The following is a 22,947-nucleotide window of genomic DNA, read 5'->3' as shown; positions in this document are numbered from 1 at the left end:
TGTCTCATTTCCATACTTTTGTTATTTCTGTTATACTTTTTTTATTCCTTATTAATCTGGGGAATCCTAAGGAAAAACACTACAAAACACAAATTTAATTTACTAGTATAAGATAGTCTCCAAGTCAGTATGTGACAGGTGATTTTTGAAAACAGCATGTCTAACATAAGATAACAAGAAACTGTGAAATCCTAGGGATGGTAGTTGGTTTTGAAATTAGTGCAATGCCTTTTTTTCAAAAGATGCATTACCCTAGAGTGTGCCTTCTCTAATGCAAGATTGCCATAACTCTAGTTAAAGCCTTTGCTATTAAATGTATGCCCTTGTTAATATAAAAATCTTATTCTTTTGTTCTTTGATTATGTTTTGTGGAATTTGACTAATGAAATTAAATTTTAAGAACTTGTGCTTCATAGTAAAAAAGGACTGAAAAGACTCCATAATAAGCCTAAAGACTTATGTTAATATTTATTAGTTCTATTTTTGTATATATCAGGAAACCCATCTAGTTCTACACTAAGTTAGCAGGCACTCGATGGTTTGTAAAGCATAAATGGTTTGATAGTCCTTTTTTAATTTTTTTAAATTATGCAATCACAAAGTATTTAGAAAATTCAGATGTCTGATTTTACAGTAACTGACCATTGTGGCTCAGATGCAGCTCAACTACAGAAAGCTGCCTGCTCCACTCTTATCAGATAGCACATAGAACATATACATGTAAACATATATGTGTGTAGAGTTACACCTGGATTTTCCATAAATCACTAGATGTTTGACAATGAAGTTCCTGAACAGGATATAAGAACATATAAGCAGGAGACAAGTAGATCTCCTGCAATTATGAGGATATAGCACCTAGCAAGGTTGTGAGAAACACCAAAAAGGGATGTTGAATGTCTTATTGTCTTTCATTCTTAAATTGTTTACCTACTGATATTTAGGAATAACTCTTATGAAAATAGCCGCCGCCCTTCTGGAAGCAAAAATGAAATTTCCATTTTTATAATTTTAATTAAAAAATGTTTTTCTTTATGTCTGTATTATCTTTCCAATTCCAAAAGTCACTTTCAATCTATCTGGAGATTATATGTACACTAGAAAAATATTTAAATAAAATAGGAAACCATATAAGGAGTCAAAATCCAAGGCGAGTTGTATGAATATGGTATACTGTTTATTGAAAAGCTAGTATTATCAAAGGTAATAAATTTCATAGAAATTAAGCCAGCCTTTTAGCTATGAGTTAATTGTATTGACTTGTACTGATTCAGGTGTCCAATTTCTAGATATCAAGGGAAGGAATTGTTTTGGGGAAGAAAGTTATAGAAATTCAGTTAGACCAATTCTAATATTCACTTTCAATAATAAAATATATACTAAAAATAGATGTTTAAACTTTATAATTTTATATCATTTATTCTTATTAAATTCTAATATAAAATCCTCTTTTTTCAAAGAGAAATGCAAAATGATCACTAAAAGGAGAGCTAATAGCAGGAATATATAAATAAATGATTTACATTGTTGGACCTCATTTAAATAGTTGTTCCTCCTCTAGCAGTGAAGGGAAAATTGGACATTTTTCAGTAAGAAAAGTACACATTTTAATTTATTCACTCTATTTTCTTCTGTCTTCTGATTATTCAATGATAAATATACAACATTAATCTAACACAGGTATAGATGATACAAAACCTGAAGCTAAATAGTTTTCGTACTGATCTAATATCAAAGATTATCAAGGACTCAGGCCACTGTACTCTCTGGACCTCAGTTTTTTATCTGTAAAGTAGAGTTGGAAACATTGTTTTCCTATGTAATGGAGTTATAAAAATGAGCATAAAAATGCCATATATCAAAAGTGCATGTATCAGTACTCTGGAAAGCTAAAAAACAATAAAAATAAAAAGTTGAATTTAAAATCCTTTAGGGCACTTGGGTGACAGAGTTGGTTAAGCTTCCAACTCTTGATTTCACATTGGTTGTGATCTTGAAGTTATGAGTTGAGCCCCAGACAGACTCTGTGCTGACAGGGTGAAGCCTGCTTGAGATTCTCCCTCTTTCGCTGTTCTTCCCTCACTGGTACTCTCTCTGTCTTTCTCAAAATAAATAAACCTAAAAAAATTAAAAATAAAACCCTTTAAATGATCATTATGCTCTGTTTCCATTGGTTAAATAATTAAAACTATAATTAATTTAAAAAGAAATAATTTTCTGTATGTTTCCATGAAAATAAATCCTCGTTAGTACCCAAATCTTTGAGATGCAATTTCACATATGGTCATGATTTTGTTTGTGAAAAAGTCAAAGACAAATAAACTTCCACACCAGAGCAAATAGATGGCAGAAAAAATAAAAACATTAGAAAATTTAGCTTTCATAGTTATTGTATCCTAACCTCATAGGATATGAGAAAGTATTAGTATTTAAATATTTTCATAAGTCAATTTTTTAAAAAACATAGCTTTCAAAAGAAAGTTAAATATATATTACATAAACCCACTTGATGTCCATCCTATACTCTGCAATGGCAAACAATTTTTTTTTGTTTTCCATAAATTAGCTTCAAGTAACCTTCAAAAATTTTAATCATAAGTTTAAAAGGTATAGTTTTGTTTTCCTAGAAAAGAAGTAATAGCTATTTTAGCATCAATATTCCTTTACCATAAGGTGCTTTACAAATATAATGTTTCTAAGAGCTTTTCTAAAGATGGAAATGAAGCAGATCAATATACTGATTTAATGCCTAAAAGGTCACCAATAAAATATTTATCATTTAAAAGCTAACTATCTAAATTTAAATATGAAAAATAAATGTGACTGTATTCTCAAGAGAATAATCAGTGTTTAATAAGAGATAGTATCCCACCTTAGGCAGCTGATAAAAGAAATATGTTTACAGACTAATTTAATTTTATTTTTAAAATTTTTAATGTTTATTTATTGATTGATGTTGAGAGAGGAAGAGAGAAAGAACACACTAGCAGGGGAGGGGCAGAGAGAGAGAGACAGAGAGAAAGAGACAAAAATTCTCAAGCAGGCTCTGCACCATCAGCCCAGCGCCCTACATGGGGCTCAAATTCACGAACCAATGGAAAATGAGGCAAAGTCATGAGTAAGATGCTTAACTGACTGAGCCACCCAGGTGCCCTCAGACTAATTTAACTTTAGATGATCTATTTTTCCACCAAAACCTCATTTCTTTAAAATTTTACAATAGCAAAATAGTAGTAGTAGTAGTAGTAGTAGTAGGTAGTAGTAGTAGTAGTCATGTTGCTAATACTTGTTAAATTTTTACCTAGTGCTGGGCAGTAAGTGGTAGAAGTATTAAGTACATTAAAATATTCACAGCAGTCTTTCCAAAAACCCCATGATCTAGTTTGTGATTGTTGTTGTTTCCATAACTGTCCTCATTTTAATAAAGTGGCATCTCAGCCTCAGAGAAGTTAGCTGCCTTATCCAGGGATGTACAGCAGTATGTGATGGACCTCAGGTTCAGTCAGTGCATTTGAGTAAAAAGCCAGTACTTTCATACTTAAAAAAGGTAAATGAAGACCTAGTAGATAGATCATCATCGATCTGTGGGCTTTATTGCCTAGAACCTTTCTGCACATGAGAGGAACCTAAGTAAAGTGGAAGAGGAGTGACTAGTTTAAAGTGCAGCAAGGGCCATTGAGACAATATGTCTGCAGGGGCTCATGCCCAATCAGATATGTATTTTTCAATTCATCTTTTCAGAGCTTTGGTTGATGAATCACATGCAGTGCATCAAAATGAATTCCTAAGCATTTTGAAAAAAGAACTGGCTTAATCTGTAATCAAAGAAATTTCATGGATGAATTGTCTTATTATACTCTAATTGTACATTTCAGGTAAGAATCATTTACATTTGAAATGCATAATGGAAGAAAATGCATAAAAAGTTTTTTAATTGTAAAAAGAAAGCATAGTTTAATTAATATATTACTTTTATAGCATGAGGCACTAGTTTTTAAAAATCTTGCATATAGATATATCTTTGAAAATTGATAGATAATATTTAGAATCTCACTCTCCATTTGTATATTGGAACTTGGCAGAAAAAAATGGAAGAAATTCCCATGGTTGAAAAATACTTTGTTCCCTTTAGTCTTTCCTCAAAGTGGTTTCATGTAATAAGAGAATAGTTCTAGGGCACTTGGGTGGCTCAGTCGGTTAGGTGTCCAACTTCAACTCAGGTCATGATCTCTCAGTTTGTGAACTCGAGACCCGCATCAGGTTCTGTGCTCACAGCTCAGAGCCTGGAGGCTGCTTTGGATTCTGTGTCTCCCTCCCTCTCTGCTCATCTCCTGTTCACTGAAGCTCTGTCTCTCTATCTCAAAAATAAATAAACATTAAAAAATTAAAAAATAAATTTAAAAAATTAAAACAGAGAATAGTTCTGTGGAAATTAATAATTTCTCTGGAACTTAGTGAATTAGATCCATTTTTCTAAACTATCAATACCTACATAGCATGTTAAAAGTTGGTGGGTAAAGGAAATTTTGAAAATAACATGAAAAAATTATTTTTCCTCCAACACAATTATGTGTTTGTTACCTCTTTCTCTTTATCAGAAATAAAATAATTGTAATAAAAATTATACTTTGGGCATGAAAATTGCAAGTTTGTTGATTCAATACTTAAGGAATTCTCATCTGCACCTTCATGGAGATGCTTAGAATTATCTCCATTTTCTGGCACAGGTAAACAGCAGAGTCTCCTGGATAAAGTGGCAGGACTCATGTCATAAATAGAATGATTTTTTTAATGTAGTGTGTATTTCCTGAAGGAAAATAAAGATTAAATAAATGTACATGTGAGGCTCAGTCATTCTGCAGAAAAATAAACTAGAATTCAGACAGTTGTGCTGTACGTAATTCAGTACCAACTTATTGATACAAAGCAGGAATAATGATAGTGATTCCTTTACCACAAATTCTTTAAGTCATTAATAAAATGTTATGACTTAATTTTTAAAAGTATAATTGAGGAAAACTTTGTTTTACGTTTGTATTTTTTTCAAAAGTGGTTTTCACAAACCAAGTCTTTCCCTGTATGTCACTTGCATTCCACACCATTCACATACGTTACATGCCATTATGCTACTGAGGAATAAATGTATTTTATCATTAAAATAGATCATTGTAGTTTTATAATGTTACAGGAGCAAATGTTAACAGAATTGTGTTGAATCACTTTGAAACTTTCTCTAAAATTGTCTTATGATAATCTTATTTTCCCTCTAGAGAACACACAGTATGACCAGTTTAATCACTTTCCATTGTGCTTGTTTTTGTGCTAATACTGTTATAACTGTGTAGTAAGCCCTCATATTCAACTACAGGCATAAAACACTTGGTTCGTTTTCACTGCCAGTGCTCATGCTGGTTCTACTTTGTCAGTCAGCATGTCCCACCCTATTCCCAGTCACTTCACATGGATGCTTTCTGCACGACACTCAGAAATTCCATCAACCACATGCCAAGGAAAAATGGCCCCCATCTTTCCCTACCCTCCCATATTGTATTCCTAAGAGATCATACGTACAATAGCTCTGTAAAATTTTGCCTTTAGTCTAACATCATTTATTAAAATATTAAGTGAAAAAAATACAAGTAAGCCATTTATTCTAAAATGATGATTTTCAAACTATTCACATACAGATATTTTATAATGTATTCTCTTTCAAAACAAAGTGCTTGGAGCACACAGAATTTGCAAGTTTAAGACTTAACACTAAAATAATTCCATGTAGGACATTTATTTAACCCTCTCTTACAGGAGTTTTAGCTATATTTTCCTCTTAACAATATGATGACCCATAAATGGTTGTGACTTTCTGACACAGGAGAGTTAGGATGTGATAATCGTCATTATCTCATTATCTTCCCCCGAGGAAATCAAAAAGTACTTTGGAAAGAAGAGTTACTTAAGAGGCTTTTTATTTCCTAAATAAAGTTTGAAAAAATATTTCAAATCATTAACATGTCAGTTGCTTAAAATATTGTTTGAACGCTGGAGAATGGTTCCCATCAATTATGAAATTGAAACCTGACAGTGCCTATCACTTTTTCCTGTCTCCTTAGTTAAAATTAATTTTCAACATAACTGTCTAATCTTTTCTAATTTGGAGCTTAGTAAAAATATTTTCTTTTATTTTTGAAGATACACTTTTTAATGGTCTTGGGCTTGGAGCCGTCATTGGCCTGGGGGTTGCGGCACTCTTGCTAATCCTGGTGGTAACAGACGTCAGCTGCTTCTTCATCCGACAATGCGGGCTATTGATGTGCATCACAAGGAGAATGTGCGGGAAGAAAAGTGGCTCCAGTGGGAAGAGTAAAGAACTCGAAGAAGGAAAAGCAGCATACCTGTGAGTATCAGACATTTGCACTGCATTACATTACACAAATGTCACAATCAAGCTTGGGGACTTTCATTCAGGGATTCTATTTTCCAGGTAAAGAGCTTGATCGTAAGACTGTTGGACACAGTACTGCCTGCTTTCAGATCTTAGATCTATATGACCTTCAATATGACACCTTATAGAGCCAAATGTTTTTGAAAACAGACTATAAAAAAATTTAATGGGATCGACACAAAACATAGTTACTGTCATGATTTAAATATAGATGGAAAAAGAGGTGCCTTGGGAAAAAGGGAAAAAGGGGCTCAGTTGGTTAAGGGGCCGACTTCAGCTCAGATCACTCACAGTTTGTGAGTTCGAGCCCTCTGTCAGGCTCTGTGCTGGCAGTTCAGAGTCTGGACCCTGCTTCAGATTCTGTGCCTACTTCTCTCTCTGCTCCTCCCTTGCTCGAACTCTGTCTGTTTATCTCTCAAAAATAAATAAACATTAAAAAATATAGATAGAAAAATAAAAATATAGATAGAAAGATAGATAAGGGTACAAATGTATTTGTGATTTCTCCCACCATTCTTCAGTTTATATTGAATAAAAGAAGAACACCAACAGCAAAACTTGGTTAAACTGAGTAAAGTAATAAATTATGCCAATTCTTACAAGTGTATGAAGTGATTACATAGAGGTTTCCGGACTGTATAGAAATGTTATATGTGCCATGCAGTACATTACTGCAAATTCTGAATTTACTTTCAAATTTTGATCAAAAGATGATTAAATGTTAGAATTTGGAGCTCTCTGAGGCATCGAACAATTAGACAGATTACGAATTCCACAAAAATACACAGAGTTGAATACTGTAGACCCTTTGAATACATGACTGAATGCATGACTCTACTTCTGAATACAAGCCTCCTTTGTCATGTAAAAGAGCAGCTAAGAAATTTTAATACTTTTCTGGGTTTTTTCTCCTGTGTCTTTTAATAGCTTTGTATCTAATTTCAAAAGTACAAAAGGCTCAATGAAAACATAAGTTGGAGTGGGCCGCCTGGGTGGCTCAGGTGATTAAGCATCCAGCTTTGGCCCAGGTCATGACCTCAGGGGTCCATGAGTTCTAGTCCTGTATTGCACTCTGTGCTGTCAGCCCAGAGCCTGCTTTGGCAGGCTGTCTCTCTCTCTCTGTGTCCCTTCCCCACTCAGGCACTTTCTCTCTCTCTCCAAAATAAATAAAAAGATAATTAAAAATTAAAACAAAAGTTGGAGAGCATGCACACTCACATATAAACACACAATGTTCATGTGTAGATATAGGTGTGTTTGTATACCTATATATATATTAAACACTGCAATCAAAAATAAGCATTCTTAAGAATTAAGATTTCCTTTACTTTTTAAACTTACAGTTTTCCTGTATAAGTTTTTCTAATAATTCATTATGAATATTTTTAAACGTACAAAAGAGTTGAAAGAATTTTATAGCAAACACCCATTTAGCAACCACTTGGGTTCTAAAACAAATATCTTATTATATTTCCCTTATTATGTATTTATCCATCTTTTATCCATTATTTTATTTTTTGCCTTTCAAAATACATGAGTACATTTAACCCCTACACAATGCGACTTTCCTATTATGCATACTTATCTTTAGGTAAAACTTGCATAAAGTAAAATGCACAAAATGTTCCCTTAATGAGTTTTGATAAAGGTTTATATCTGTATACTCAAGATTTATCAAAACTCAGAAATTTAGCATCATCCTCAAAATTTCTAGGGGTAAAAAAAAAAAAAAAAAAATTTCTAGGGGTGCCTGGATGGCTCAGTCAATTGAGCATCCGACTCTTGATTTTGGCCCAGGTCACGACCTCATGGCTTGTGAGATCAAGCCCCATGTGGGGCTCTGCACTGACAGCATGGAGCCTGCTTGGGACTCTCTCTTTCTCTCTGCCCCTCCCCTACTCACCCACACTCACTCACTTACTCCCTCTCTATCTCTCAAAATAAATAAACCTAAAAAAATTTTCTCTCATGCTTTTACCTAAACAACACATACTACCCACCCCCTGCCCCAGGCAATTACTATTCTGATTCTTTTTCATTGTAATTAATTTTTAACTGTTATAGAAGTTGATATAAATGGATTACTGGAATATTTATTCTTATGTGTCTGGCTTCTTTCATTTAGCATCATATTTTAGCATTCATTCATGGTGTTATGTTTTTCAGTAATTCATTTCTTTTTAAAGTTGAGTTATTTCTGTGGCACTTGGGTGGCTCAGTCAGTTAAGTGTCCAACTTCCTCTCAGGTCATGATCTTATGGCTTGTGAGTTCAAACTCCCCATCAGGCTCTGTGCTGACAGCTCAGAGCATGGAGCCTGCTTCAGATTCTATGTCTCTCTCTCTCTTTGTTTCTACCCTGCTCACACTTTTATCTCTCTCTTTCTCACAATAATAAATAAGCATTAAAAACCATTAAAGCTGAGTTATTTCCAATTGTTTTTCTATACATGCATTTAGGCAAGTATGGTCTCATGCATTAATTTCTAGGCTTGGAAATACAGGAGAATCCATTCTGCATGGCTGTATTGTTTTGTTGTTGTTGTTTGTTTTTATTGTCACGCCTAAATCCATCCTAATAAACAATTTGTCTATGACCATTTGTTATGGATACTCTATAAGGGATATTTTCACTTAATGGGATACTAAATTAGATAGCCTCATTTCAAAAACATTAGATTCATTTCACAATCCAAATGTCACCTGGACATTTGACCTGGACACAGAACACAAAAGAGAATAAACAGAAATCAGGCTCTACTTCAGACTTGAATGGGACATTAACGTGTGTCAGGTTAAACATAGCAAGATCAGTTTACTACCCAGTATCTCTTGCTTTCCTTATTAGAACATAGTCTACTTTTTAATAAGTGGCTGTGCCTTTACATTGTCTTATTAACTAAATAAATATGTACCAAACTTAATTTTAGTTTCTTTTTCGTATACTGAGAAAACAATGTACTATATGACATAATTATACATATCACACATGTATACACACACACATAACTCAAAGCTGAATTTTATCTATCTTCATTCCAGGAGATCGATTGAGCAAATATTTACTGGATAAATAGTAGGTAACACGCACTGGTATACAACCTAGCAGTAAAGAGGTGACCAAAGCAAGTAAGAATTTTAGTCACATGAAACTCTTGTTCTGATTTAGGAAGACAGATAATAAGCAGTAACTAAAAAAAAAAGTGGTAATAATACAGACTAGAAAAAAGAAAAAAGAAAAAAGGAGAGATAAATTATTACTACAGATAGGGTCATGAAAGGTCTTGGAAGGGAAGGGAACATTCTAAAAGGTGGAACAATTAATAGGAAAGTCATTAAGACAAAAATAAGCTTACTGTGTTAAAGGACAAATAAACACGAGTGGTGTTAGGCCAAGAGAGTCGGGTACAAATGACAGTTTGGAGAGTTATCTAAGTACCAAAATATTAAATCTTCAGTCAAAGTAAGGGACATTTTTTTTTTTTAATAGAAAGCTCCTGAGAGGTTTAAAGATTATTTCAGTGACTTGTGAAGAATGAATTACTGGAAGGTTGGTAGGTGTAAAGGAAAGATTTAGAACCAGAAAGACTGAATGGGAAGATCTTGAAATACTGGACATACAAAATGATAGTCTTTGGACTAAGGTAGTAGTACTACAGGGATCTTAAAGTGTACAGAGATTAGAGGTTGCTGAGGTAGAACAACTACTATCGATTGATTTGGCTTTGGGGGTGAAAGAAAGAGAGAAATCATATTTTTGTCTTAATTAACTGGAGAAATATTGGTGACCATGTGCAAAACAATAAGGGACATTCAGTTCTAGTATTTATTTTTATTTCACTCTATTAATTGGTATTTTTTCCATCAACACTTCTATTTTTAACTCCTGCTGAGTTTAATTAACCTTAAAGACTTGGGAAGATGAAAACATGAGGTTATTTCCATGCTTTTTATCAATCATAACTTTTTATATTATCATTTCCCCTGCCTTGGGAAAAGAGTTTTCAGTGCCTATTCAAAAATTCATTGTTCAAATTGGGAAATATTATGTTAAATATTACAAATATATATAAATCACAATGAGAAATAGAATATAACTGATTGGATGGATTGGCTCTTTATTGACAACTAAACATAATCCAAAACATTCTTAGACTGGTACTTTCATGTTATCACAATTATAAGACTATGCAGATTTATGACTAAATATGTTAATTACACAGAGTATTCTTTTTTAAAGAGTAGCAAGTGGCAGAAAAGAAAAAGTCAAAGGCACACAGAATTACTTTCATGTAAAGTCCTTGAATTGTCCATTGTTTGGCTTTTATAAATTTAAATTAAACTTACATTTATCTTTCATTTTCATTATTTATCTAATAAAATGATGAATGATTTCTAGTTTATCAAACTCTACTTCTACTCTTGTTTACCCAAGCATTAATTTATGCTAATAAATATTTATTCAACACGTACATAATCAGGCACTATTCAAAGGCCCAGAGATACAACTGTGAGGAAAAGCAAACTAGTCCCTTCCATCATCTAGATTTTATTCAGCTGGGAAATAAATTTCAGTGAAGAAACAAACGAACAAGTGAATAAATAATTTCTGTTATATATGCTATGTAAAAAAATAATAATTTTCCTGGTCAGAAATACGTGAGCAAGCTGTAAAGGTACTAAATATATATATATATGTTTTATTATACATAAATATAATATTTATATATCATATTTCATTATATAATATTTATATATTATATATTTTTATATATCTAATAAAATGTATAAAGGAACTAATAGATATATAACATAAATTTATACATAAATTTATATATGTGTGTATATATATATATAAAAGGAAGAAACTAGTCAAAGTATGTGTGTGTTTGTGCGTGTGTGTGTGTGAGAGACAGAGACAGAGACAGAGAGAGAGAGAGAGAGAGGGAGAAAGGCTTTATGTGTGGAATTGGCTTTTCAATGGGCAGAAAGAGAAAAACCCAAATCCATCTCCCTTTGCTGCCACACGAGAGAAGGGAAATACCTAACTCCAATCACTTCTACCATCTTGACTCACTTAATGGGGGAAAATCCAAGAAGCCATTGTGAAGGTCACAACCTTGGGGCAGACTTACTAAATGACAGACACATAGTGATAGGACGATTGAATACCCCCTCTCCACATCCCACTTTACCACCATATTAGTAGACACCTATATTTAGCAGTTCTTCGAACTAGTACATCATGTCCCAGTACCAGGAAAAAAAATATCAGGCCTACTAAAGGCAAAAATCATTTTTAAAGAGACAGAGGTAGCATCAAGGCCAGATGCAGAGAAAACAGGGATTTTGGAATTTTCAGACCAAGACTTGTTCTGAAATATATGAGTAATATGGTGAGAGCTCTATAGGACAGCATGAAAGAAGAGACGGGTCATGTAAGTAGAATGATGAAATTCTGAAATATAATCCAAAAAATATATTAGAGATCAAAAACTTCCTAATAGAAATAAAGAATATATTAGTCAACTAGACACGGCTCAAGAAAGAATCTCTGAACTTTGAGAAGATATTAATAGAAAATAACAACAACAAAAAAAAACCCATCATGAACAAAACAAAAAAATGAAAAAATATCTCAAGACTATAGGACAACTACAAAAGGTGAATCATATGTGTAATAGGAATACCAGAAGAAATAAACAAAGGAACAGAAATATCTGAAACATTAATGATGGAGAACTTCTCCAAATTAATATCTGACATGAAACCACAGGTCCAGGAAGCTCAGAGAACATCAAGGAGGGCAAATGCCCAAAACAAAACAAAACAAACAACACAAAAGAAAACTATACCTTGTCATAAAATTTTCAAACTACAGAAATTCAAAGATAAAAAAAATCTTGAAAGAAGCTGGAGGGAATAAATACTTTATCTATAAGAAGTAAAGGTAAGAATTACATCTGACTTATACACCACACATACACGTGCACACACACACACACACACACACACACACACTGATATCTATATATTCATACATATATATGTATATCTATTATTGTAATATTTCCTGAGATAGCATTACAGCTTCAATAATGTACCTTTTCAGCATGTAAATTTTCTGACCCATTCTTTTTATATATAAGTAATATTCCATAGTTTCAAATGCCAAAATGCATTTATCCGCTTTTCCTACAATTTAGATGAAACTTTCAACATTTTATTATATTGAAGTATATTATGCTGTTTTGAGGTTAATTTTTACATAAATCTTGTTGTAAATGTACACTAAGCTCCTAGATAAGAGATATAGATGAAAACTGAAAAATATCGACAAATTGCCCACAATAGTTTATACCAATTCATACTCCCGGTAAAATAAGATAAGATATATTTCTCTATTTCTTGTCAAATATGTAAGTGTTATAAATTTTTATTTTTGTCAATATAATAAGTGAAAGGTATTATTTAAAATATGTATTTTTTCTAATCCAGGTTAGGTCTGAGCTTATTTAATTTTATTTTGGTCACGTTATTTCTTAGGGGATTTTTTGTTCATACTCTTTACACATTTTTATGGAGTTGTTTACTTATTTTTTCGTGCAGTTATTTAACTATTCTCTTACTTTAAAAAATTTAAGCATATTTATTTATTTTAAGAAAGAGAGAGAGAGAAGGAGGGGCAGAGAGAGAGGGAGAGAGCAAGAATCCCAAATAGGCTCCGCATGATCAATGCAGAGCCCAACACTGCGCCTGAATACAGAAACTACGAGATCATGACCGGAGCCGAAATCAAGAGTCTGATGGTTAACAAACTGAGCCACCCAGGCACCCATCTCTTACTTTTTAATTGTATAGTGTGACCATAATTATTTGATGTTGTATTTGTTACAAATATTTTTCCCAGTGTATCCCAAAATTTGGGTTTTGTTTATGATGCCATTAGTTATGTGAATCTTTCAATTTCTATTCAAGAATTGATTAATTTTTATGAAATAGCTCTTTCTTGATATGCTGCAAGATGTTTTCATTTGTTTTCCTTTAATTCGTTGAGGTTGACAGTATTAGTAATGTATTTCCCAACATGAATCCTATTTGCCCTCCCAGGATACTGAAGATAGTTACCAATTAAGCACTGCATATATGTCAGGCCTTACACTCTGAAGAGGTTAGTTTGGTTCTCTGTTTCACTGTACAGACAATAGGACACAGAAATGCATATGCAGTGAGTTAATGAGAGCTACCAGTTGGTTTCAGGGAACATCTCTTAACTACTCTCCTGTATGTACTTGTTATTTTCTGCTTAATAATCAGTTCTTGACACATGGACGGAGTGCATTTATTTTATATCAGTGTATATGTTGTGAAATTGTCTATAAATTGTGACACACATTTTATGCTAATTCAAACAAAATATTGCCTTGCCACTTTTTATAATTCGACAACAAATATCAGTAATAATTCTGATACCAAGTAAAATTAAATATAACTTACATAAGATAGGAATTAGACTCATGTAAGCTATATGTGTGCCTCAGTTATTTTCACCTAAGGGTAAGTAAAATATGCACTTCATACTCCTTACAGTATATACTGTAATAGAAAATACTGGAATCAACCTAAATGTCAGTTGGTTGGATACTGGCCAAATATATGGTGATGAACATATACATTGGGATAATATGCACCATGAAAAAAAAAAAAGAGGCAGCTCTAACTATTCTTTTATGAGCTCAGATAATGTCTAGTGTTAATTGAAAAGGCAAAATTAGGGGTGTCTGGGTGGCTCAGTCAGTTGAACCTCCAACTCTTGATTTTGGCTCAGATTATGATCCCAGGGTCATGGGATCAATCTCCACATTGGACTCTGTGCTGAGTGTGGAGCCTGCTTTAGATTCTCTCTCACTCTGTCCCTCTTCCCCATTTGCTCTCTCTATATATTAAAAAAAAAAAAAAGGCAAAATTATATTCAGTTCTTGTGTGCCATTTGTGTGAAAATAACTACCTGCATTGTTATGCATATATGCTAGTGTACATATAGAAGGGATATAACAGTAATTGTCTACTTGATAGGGAACTAAAGATCCTGTAAATAAGGAATGGTGGAGAGGTGTACTTTTCTCTATATATCCTTTTGTAGAATTCTATACTATATGAAGAGCCTAGCTAGTTAAAATTTTTAAAGATCATTAAATAAAAATAAGGGGGTACCTTGGTGGTTAAGTCTGTTAAGCGTCTGACTTCCCTCAGGTGATGATCTCGTGATTTGTGGATTTGAGCCACACATTGGTCTCTTTGCTGTCACCTCAAAGTCTAGAGTCTGCTTTAGAACCACTGTTTCCCTCTCTCTCTGTCCCTCCCCCACTGATGCTTTACCCCCCCAAAAAAATTAAAAAAAAAACAAAAATAAGGATTTTTAAGACAACTTACCATGTTCTCTTGTTACTATTTAATTTCCTGTTAGTAATTTTATCATTTCTAGTTTCAAGTTTTTTGTTTACATATTATTTTCAATAGGGAAGATATAACTAAATTCAAATTCACGGTCTTTTTTTTTTTTTTTTTTGCATTGTGTTTTATTTTATCTGAACCAATTGTTAATATAATTAAAAATAAAATCCAGCCTTTTGAATCACTTTTTGCTCAGAATCATCAATAACTACATTTTCCCAAACAGTATCATCCTCTGACATCAAAAGCATTGGCATCTTGAAGAATTTTTATTTTTTAATTTTCATTAAAGTTTAGTTATTTATGTTGAGAGAAAGACAGAGGGTATGCTTCCGTGGTGGAGGGGTGAGAGAGAGGGAGAATCCAGAGCAGACTCCACATGTCAGCACAGAGCCTGATGCGGGACTTAAACCCAAAAACGGTGAGATCATGACCCGAGCCGAAACCAAGAGTTGGATGCTTAACAGACTGAGCCACCCAGATGCCCTCATGAAGAATTTTTTTAGAAGAATGAATTGAAGAATAACAACAACAGCAAACAAAATACCATATAACTAAAATTTAATGGTGGTGGGCTCTTTAATCATCTTTACTATTATGTAGGTCTTGCTTACTTGGAACCCCTATTCAGGAAATGTTGCTAAACATGTCTGAATCACCAGTCCTACCAGGCATTTCTGTTTTAGAGATATAAAGAATTCTTCACTATTAACAACAGGTGATAGAGTTCTAGATTTTCTTCTACTTTTACTGACATCTTTCTTAAAATTTTGATGTACATGTATGTGAGGGACCTACATACTAAGTAAGATAAGAGTTATACTCAATCAGCCACTTGATCAAAAGTGTTTTACTCATTCTTAATATTTTCCTGTTCAAGTGTCAGCATTTGTTAGGTCTGTTAAATATTTGTGCCACTGTCAGCGTTTAATTGTTTGCTTTGTTTTGTGTGTGCTCCCAGTTTACTTGATTTTTAAGGACTAATTTTAATGTCATATATCTGCCATTACCAGAGTTCTACATTACATCCCTCCCTGGACTTGAATGCCTGACATACATTGATCTTCTTATTTTCTCTTTAACTGCATTTTTCCAAAATGTTATAAAATTGGGATTACACAATATAAAGCCTTTTCAGATTGGTTTATTTTCTTTAGCAAAATGCATTTAAAGTTTTTCCATGTCTTTGGGGCTTGATACCTCATTTCTCTTTACTGGTTAATAATATTCAAATGTATGGATGGATCACAATTCATTTATCTATTCACCCATTGAGAAACATCTTTGTTGTTTTCAATTTATAAAACTTCTATAACCATTCATGTGCATATTTTTGTGTAAGTCGAGATTTTCAATTTATTTGGGTAAATATGTTAGAGTATAGCTGTAGCATTGTACAGGAAGACCACGTGCCTGGATGAAAGACCCCTATCTCTCTCCTGAGGTTTTTTTTTTTTTTTTTAACTTATGCCATAATTATAACCTGCGTTATGAATGTGTTGTTTCTAATCTTTATATCTCACTGTACTCATTATCATCTCTAAATGCCTTCCTTATTTTTTGTTCCTTTTTTGAGATATGAGATTTTGCAGTAAACTTTCTACTTTTCACAATTATGAACAATTACACGCACTCTCTTATTTGAAAAATCCAATGAAGATGGCCTGGATTTGAAGTTACAAGTGAAAACATCATGCATATATGTTATAATATTGTTTTTATTTGAACTATTTTCTTGAAAATGTAATATGTTAAGTCAATATCATATTGTAGTTAAAATCATTCATATAAATTCATAGAGGCATTTAAAACAATAAAACATAAATCTTATATTCCAAATTTTAATATAAAAGCAATGTTGCTGATGCTATATTTCAAATAAAAATTAAAACATATTGCTAGTTAGGAGGAAAAAGCTACTTCATGTCATAATTTTATTTAACAAAGTATTTTTTTTATTTATTTCCAAAAATAAACTGCACAATTGAATTTAAAATTTGGACTTTTATAAAAAATTAACACAGTTTTGATGAGAAAAGGAATCTAGACAAAACGAAATTTCTTTTTTCTATTTCCTTCTGAGTGAAAATTACATGAGTGAGATGAATTTAAATGAAAAAAAATTTCTTAGTGATATTCTTTTTTAAATATTTTTGAGAGAGACAGAGAGCACAGGTGGGAGAATGGCAGGGAGAGAGAGGCAGACATAAAATCTGTAGCAGCTTCCAGACTCTGAACTGGCAGCACAGAGTCCATCACGAGGCTTGAACCCATGCACCCTGAGATCATGACCTGAGCTAAAGTTGGAGACCCAACCCACTGAACCATACAGGCACCCCCTTTTTCTTTCTTTCTATTTGTTTAATGTTTATTTTTCAGAGAGAGGGTGCACACGGGAGGGAGAGAAAGAGAGATAGAGTAGGGGAGAGGCAAAGAGAGACAGGAAGACAGAATCCCAAGCAGGCTCGTCACCATCAGTGCAAAGTCCCATGCGGGGCTTGATCACATAAACTATGAGATCATGATCTGAGCGAAAGTCCTATGCTCAGCCAAATGAACAACCCAGGGGCCCCTTAGTGGTATTATTAATATGACCATGTTGGATTTGAGGAAGGGATTAATTAGAGATTCTTATCTATGTTTCATAATGCATATATTTTTATGTTATATGAGTAATGTTGTTTGTTTGCTTGGTTATTTTTCTAGGAAAGATGGATCAAAAGAACCAATAGTGGAGATGAGAACAGAGGATGAAAGAATTACTAATCATGAGGATGGGAGCCCAGTAAATGAGCCAAATGAAACCACACCACTGACAGAACCTGAGTATGTAGCTTCAAATGCTTAATTATTTTTGGATAAATATTTATAAAATGGTAGCATATATTTACAATAATTCGTTTGTGGAAAATTATTTCTTTTTCAAGGAAAATACATGTGAATATTGAAAATCCCTTTTTTTGAGACATTCCACATGAAAAATTTGTATCAATGCCAGAGAAAATCTACCGTTCAAACATATATTTATAATTTTATGGAAAAATGTCAGAAAGATGGAAGGTGTTGGAGTTGGAGTTTTTTACACTTAACTTACTTGTTAAGAAAGTCATACTTTCAAATGTGATTTTTACTGAAATAAAAATGTGTCAGGAAATTAGTCATTATTCTGAATATGACTATGACAATTTAAAATAAAAATTAATAGTGTGATATATACACACGTCTATATTATGAAGAAAGAATATTATTAGGAGTGGAAGAATTACTGTTAAATTGCCTATTATTTTAATATCTATATAGGAAATGGTGCTTGCTTTCCATTCAAGATTATATTATTTACTTTTTCTATACCCATCAGAATTCCATTATAACTACAGCAGGTATTCCAACTAAATTTTAAAAGTTGATGAACGTGTGCAAAGATTATGTTCAGTCACATGAAAGTTAAAATGATTAGAGCCAAAAGTGTTATTAAGACGTGATAATAGTATTCTGTGGAATCCATCGAATACTAAAAAACCAGGACTATCATATTGTCCTTTAAATACTGCTCACCAAAATGACTTTTGAATTTTATTTTATTTATTTTCTTAAATGTTTATTTATTTTTGAGACAAAGAGAGACAGAGCTTGAGGTGAGATCATGACCTTAGCCTAAGTCAGACCCTTAACCAACTGAGTCACCCAGGCGCCCCGGAATTTTACTTCTTATAGCTCCCTTTTTCTTTACCAGCAAACATTCCCTTGCAGAGAAATTTGATTTAGGCTTCTCATCCTAAATCCGAAGATGAGTGTTGTCACAGGTGAAGAAAATACTTGTTTCAGAAATCCCTCCTCTCTATTCTCAAGGGGCTGAAATAATTACTATTTAGAGAAATACAAAGTACTACTCTGTAGCTAAAATTTCAGCATAAATCCTTAGGTCATGTCAGTGACCACATTTAGAGATTATTGCCTTCTAAATTGAAGTTGACTTTTGTAGAGGCAGCTTTTACACGGTGGGTTCTATAGTTTCTCCTTCAGAATTCAGATGTATTTGCAATGAAGCAGAATACTACACAGCAAAACAAAGTTCTATCTATTAATGAATACATTCAACGAGAGATTGGTGTGTGTAGAATCTGAGAGCTGTAAGAACTTACAGTGCTATAGAATACTGAGATAAATCACTATATTCTACTCCTGAAACCAATACTACACTATATGTTAACTAACTTGAATTTAAATAAAATCTCAGAAATAAATAAATAAATAGATAAATAAATAAAATCTTAAAACTGCAAAAAAAAAAATCCAGCTAAGACTTCTCTTACACATGACAGTATATTTTTGCAAAATTAAAACAAAAGCAAAACAAAAAATGTTTTAATAACTACTCTGATCCCCAATTATAGAAAAGAAATACTCAATATAAAAATAATAGAATTAATATATCTTTAAAAAACACATACATAAACATAAGTAGTGAAAATTAGAGATGCAAAAATTCATCATCCAAGAACTAGTTGAAAACATTGGTTAATTACAAACTCTTACATAGTTCTTTAAGTATGAGTATACTAAGCATTATGCTAACCTCCCATTCACGCTCTAAATTTCTCTATGTTTTGCTGCTAGAAATGACCCATTGTTTTATCTTTTATTGTCAATGTGTGCACTACTTGGGTATGGGAGAAGGGAAGAACTGTAAAAGCACTATTTACAATACACATAAAACAGCCTGCCCTAGTAGGTGCAAAGTAGAAGCTCTCTCGTTCTCAGCAATGTGTCATAGTAGTTTTTACCTGTGACTTACTTTTGATTGGTTAGTTTACACATAAGAGCATTGATCTTCCTCTTCTCATTCAAAAGTATAAAAGAAATTATAAGTAAATCCCAGAGAAAATAGCATAGTAATAATGTTCACCACCCCACAAAATGGTGAGGTTACATATAGAACCGAATTTGAATTTTTTTTGATGTAGGATTATATTTTGTCAAGGGAGGGCATTTATCCTGAAAGCCATATACATAAGGCATAATAGTAAACCAGTTCAAGACTGGTAGAAAAAACTATAAATCTAAAATCATTGTCATCACAGTAAGATTTGTGAAGCTATATTAATATTAAGAAATACTGGTTGTTATGTTTCATAGATTATAATTGAAAAACACTCTTAAAAATATGCTCATAAGTGATACAAAAATAATAAAACATAATAGTGACAAGAGACCAATGAAAGAAAACATATACAGTAAATGTAGAAAGTGAGAAAATGATGAGATATATTTCTTTTCATTAAGTTCCAGGGAATAGAGCTAATTCACCCAGGTTTTGAAGTTTAGATATAACAATATGGCAGCAACTATTAATTGCTTTTATTAAAAAAGAACTTAGGTGCTAGTAACTCATCTAGCTGACATCTAAAAAAATTGGCTTTTTGAGATTGCAAACAATTGTATTTTTTGTATCAATAGGTGATTATCAAATCTAAGCCACCCTAATGTGAAAGTTTTGGTACATCTGAATCTGCAAGTATATTGTTTCTTTCATCATTCTGCAGTATGTCACATTTTTACAATACACAATATTGTCTAATTACTTACTTACTTTTCTATCAATGCGGTATCACTTGACCACATCTGATTTTTTTCATTCTAGTAATTGTAGATATTTCCTTCTGTAAAACAGTAACAAATATGAAGGAATACTACTTAAATTGCCTTACAAAATGAAATTTGTTATTTTTCTGTTTCCTTCCAGGAAATTGCCTTTAAAAGAAGAAAATGGAAAAGAAGTCTTAAATCCAGAAACTATAGAAATTAAGGTTTCTAACGACATCATCCAATCAAAAGAAGATGACAGTAAAGCATAACAGATTACAGAGTCTTGAACAGCGCTACCAGGAGCATTTGGATTGCAGTGACCCTATGACCAAAACTATTCCATTGACCTTAATTTCTTGGGAAACTTCTAGCTTGGAATAGCTTGTACACATATACATATGATGAAATATTCCTGCCCATGGTCCATTACCTTTTGTTGTTGTCGTTGTTATTGTTGCTGTTTATTTTCTTATGAATTTCACCATAGAGACCTGACTGGCACCACCTCCTGGGTATCAATTTGATTCTGTGATTCAAGTACTGCAATTTGTTATACAGCTGAAGTGCTCTGTTTCTTCAGAACTATATATTTCATCCAACAACCTCTCCAACACATAGGGGTTTAAGAAAATAAAAACAAAAGAAAACAAAATGTTTGTGAACTCAATGTATAAGAAAGCCCTGCATGTTTTTAATCCTATCTTGGGCAAATAGAGTATTAAGGTGGATTTCAGTTTCAGATGAAAACAGTTAATAAAGGTTACACTTTTTATCAAGAGAATTTCAGGGAACTTGGGCTTGAAGGAGCCAGTTATCTTTAGCAGATATTAAAAATTGAGAGAAACTTTGGAAAATTCTTTTTAAGTTATAATTACAGTGCTATTTCAACGTTCATTTTTGATAGTCTAAAGTGCCAGATTAAAATTGTTACCCATCTGAAAGAATATTACTTGTGTGTAAAATTCGATTAGAAGGATTCCACAAATCTCTTTATATATGCCATAATCACTCACTATGGATTACACAAAACAATAAATGTATTGCAAGTGAAAATAATATTGATTTCTGCCCTCAGCTTCAAATAAAGTAAATTGAAATGGTAACAATATCAATGTTGTCTTGATATATTTAGAAATCTGTGATTATCTTTTGCTTTTTAAATGATTTTATCAAAACACAAGTCATTAGTGTTCAAATACTTTAATCTCAGATACATTTTTGACCATGATTTTAAATAATCTTTGTTTAAAACTTCATTTTCCAAATGTTAGAGGTCAGTCATTAAATGTAATTGGCTAATGGAAATCAAAATCCTTAGTGATTAAGTTAAGAAGAAATTAACATTTAAACATGCCATACAAGTGTCCATGATAACCGACTGAAATGTCACTATCTGTTTTTCTTCCGGATGTTGTAGCTAGAAGTCATTTAAGATTTTGATAAACAACTTTGGTTAGAGAAATTTCTTGGCTACTCAACACAAATTTCTAACATTACTTGTTAGGGCCTATACCAGAATAAAATATTTATTAACTTCCAAGCTATGCAAACTCCCAGAGGTAAAAGCCTGAAACGTGATTTTCACTTATACGGGAAGTAAAATAAATGTATTTATGATTATAAATATACATACCAGTTGGGAGCAGATTTTAGATTATTTCTTACCCTAGAGAGCCAAAGGTTTCTTTAGGTCCCATTACATTCATAATCTTTAGTGTTTCAGATGGCATTATAGCTCAGATCCTGACTAGTTGGGGAACATGTACCAGTAAAACATTGCAGGAACATTTTCCCAGTGAGGAGTAACCCACTTAGCCTGTCTCTCTATAGTAATAATTTGATGAATATTAAGCATAACATTAATGCTACCCATGGACACTTCTATTTCCAAAGTGTTTGAAACTGGCAGCAAGGAGAGACAACGAAATAATTTTACAAAACTTTAGTTATCAGCAGGACAGAACGTGCCCATCTGCATGTTCTCGCACTAAATCTCCAGTGTCGTTAGCATAATTCACAAGATTACAGTGCAGGAAACTCTCCTAGCTACTTTTTTCTGGCATATTTTGCAGAAAAGAAATTCCTATGTCTACCTAGGAATCTGAGTAGAAATTATCCAACTGGTCTTTTAATGGATTTGACTGCTGTTATTTAAGTTATGTTTGTCTGATCACCTATTTGCTTTATCTGTTTTTCTCCCCTTTTGTACCAATGTGCTATAACTAGTCAAAATACTTGAATTTGTTTGTGCAAAGTTAACAGGCTTAATAAAGTGTCCAGGAAGCAGTAGCCACGAACGCTGATTTTTCCTGGATAGGGCTACGTGGTTTTAAACTAATAATGGCAAAAGACTTAGAAAACCTGGGAAACCTGTTTCGCATGTTTACTGTTATTATATCTGTGCTATACTTCAAGAGCAGAGAAATCATAATAAAGAACAAATATTTTTGTGTTTCCTCAACCTGGA

The 22,947-nt window shown here is 32.7% G+C and overlaps 1 protein-coding gene across 2 annotated transcripts in view; it reads left to right on the top strand.

Annotated features, from left to right (window-relative positions):
• Nucleotides 1-21,588, top strand: part of NCAM2 (neural cell adhesion molecule 2) — a 505,403-nt gene extending 483,815 nt beyond the window's left edge. For both annotated transcript variants that reach the window (XM_039248946.1, XM_039248948.1), the window contains 3 exons: nucleotides 6,190-6,394; nucleotides 17,601-17,720; nucleotides 20,638-21,588. In XM_039248946.1, coding sequence (XP_039104877.1) covers nucleotides 6,190-6,394; nucleotides 17,601-17,720; nucleotides 20,638-20,749 — 437 coding nt within the window. In that variant the 3' untranslated portion in view covers nucleotides 20,750-21,588. The remainder of the gene's footprint in view (nucleotides 1-6,189; nucleotides 6,395-17,600; nucleotides 17,721-20,637) is intronic.
• Nucleotides 21,589-22,947: the final 1,359 nt, after the last annotated feature.

The sequence above is a fragment of the Hyaena hyaena genome, unplaced genomic scaffold, assembly GCF_003009895.1.
Source record: "Hyaena hyaena isolate Hyena2069 unplaced genomic scaffold, ASM300989v1 scaffold_323, whole genome shotgun sequence".
NCBI lineage: Eukaryota > Metazoa > Chordata > Mammalia > Carnivora > Hyaenidae > Hyaena > Hyaena hyaena.
Note: the sequence above shows the minus strand (reverse complement) of the source record. Positions and strands in the feature narration are given on the sequence as shown.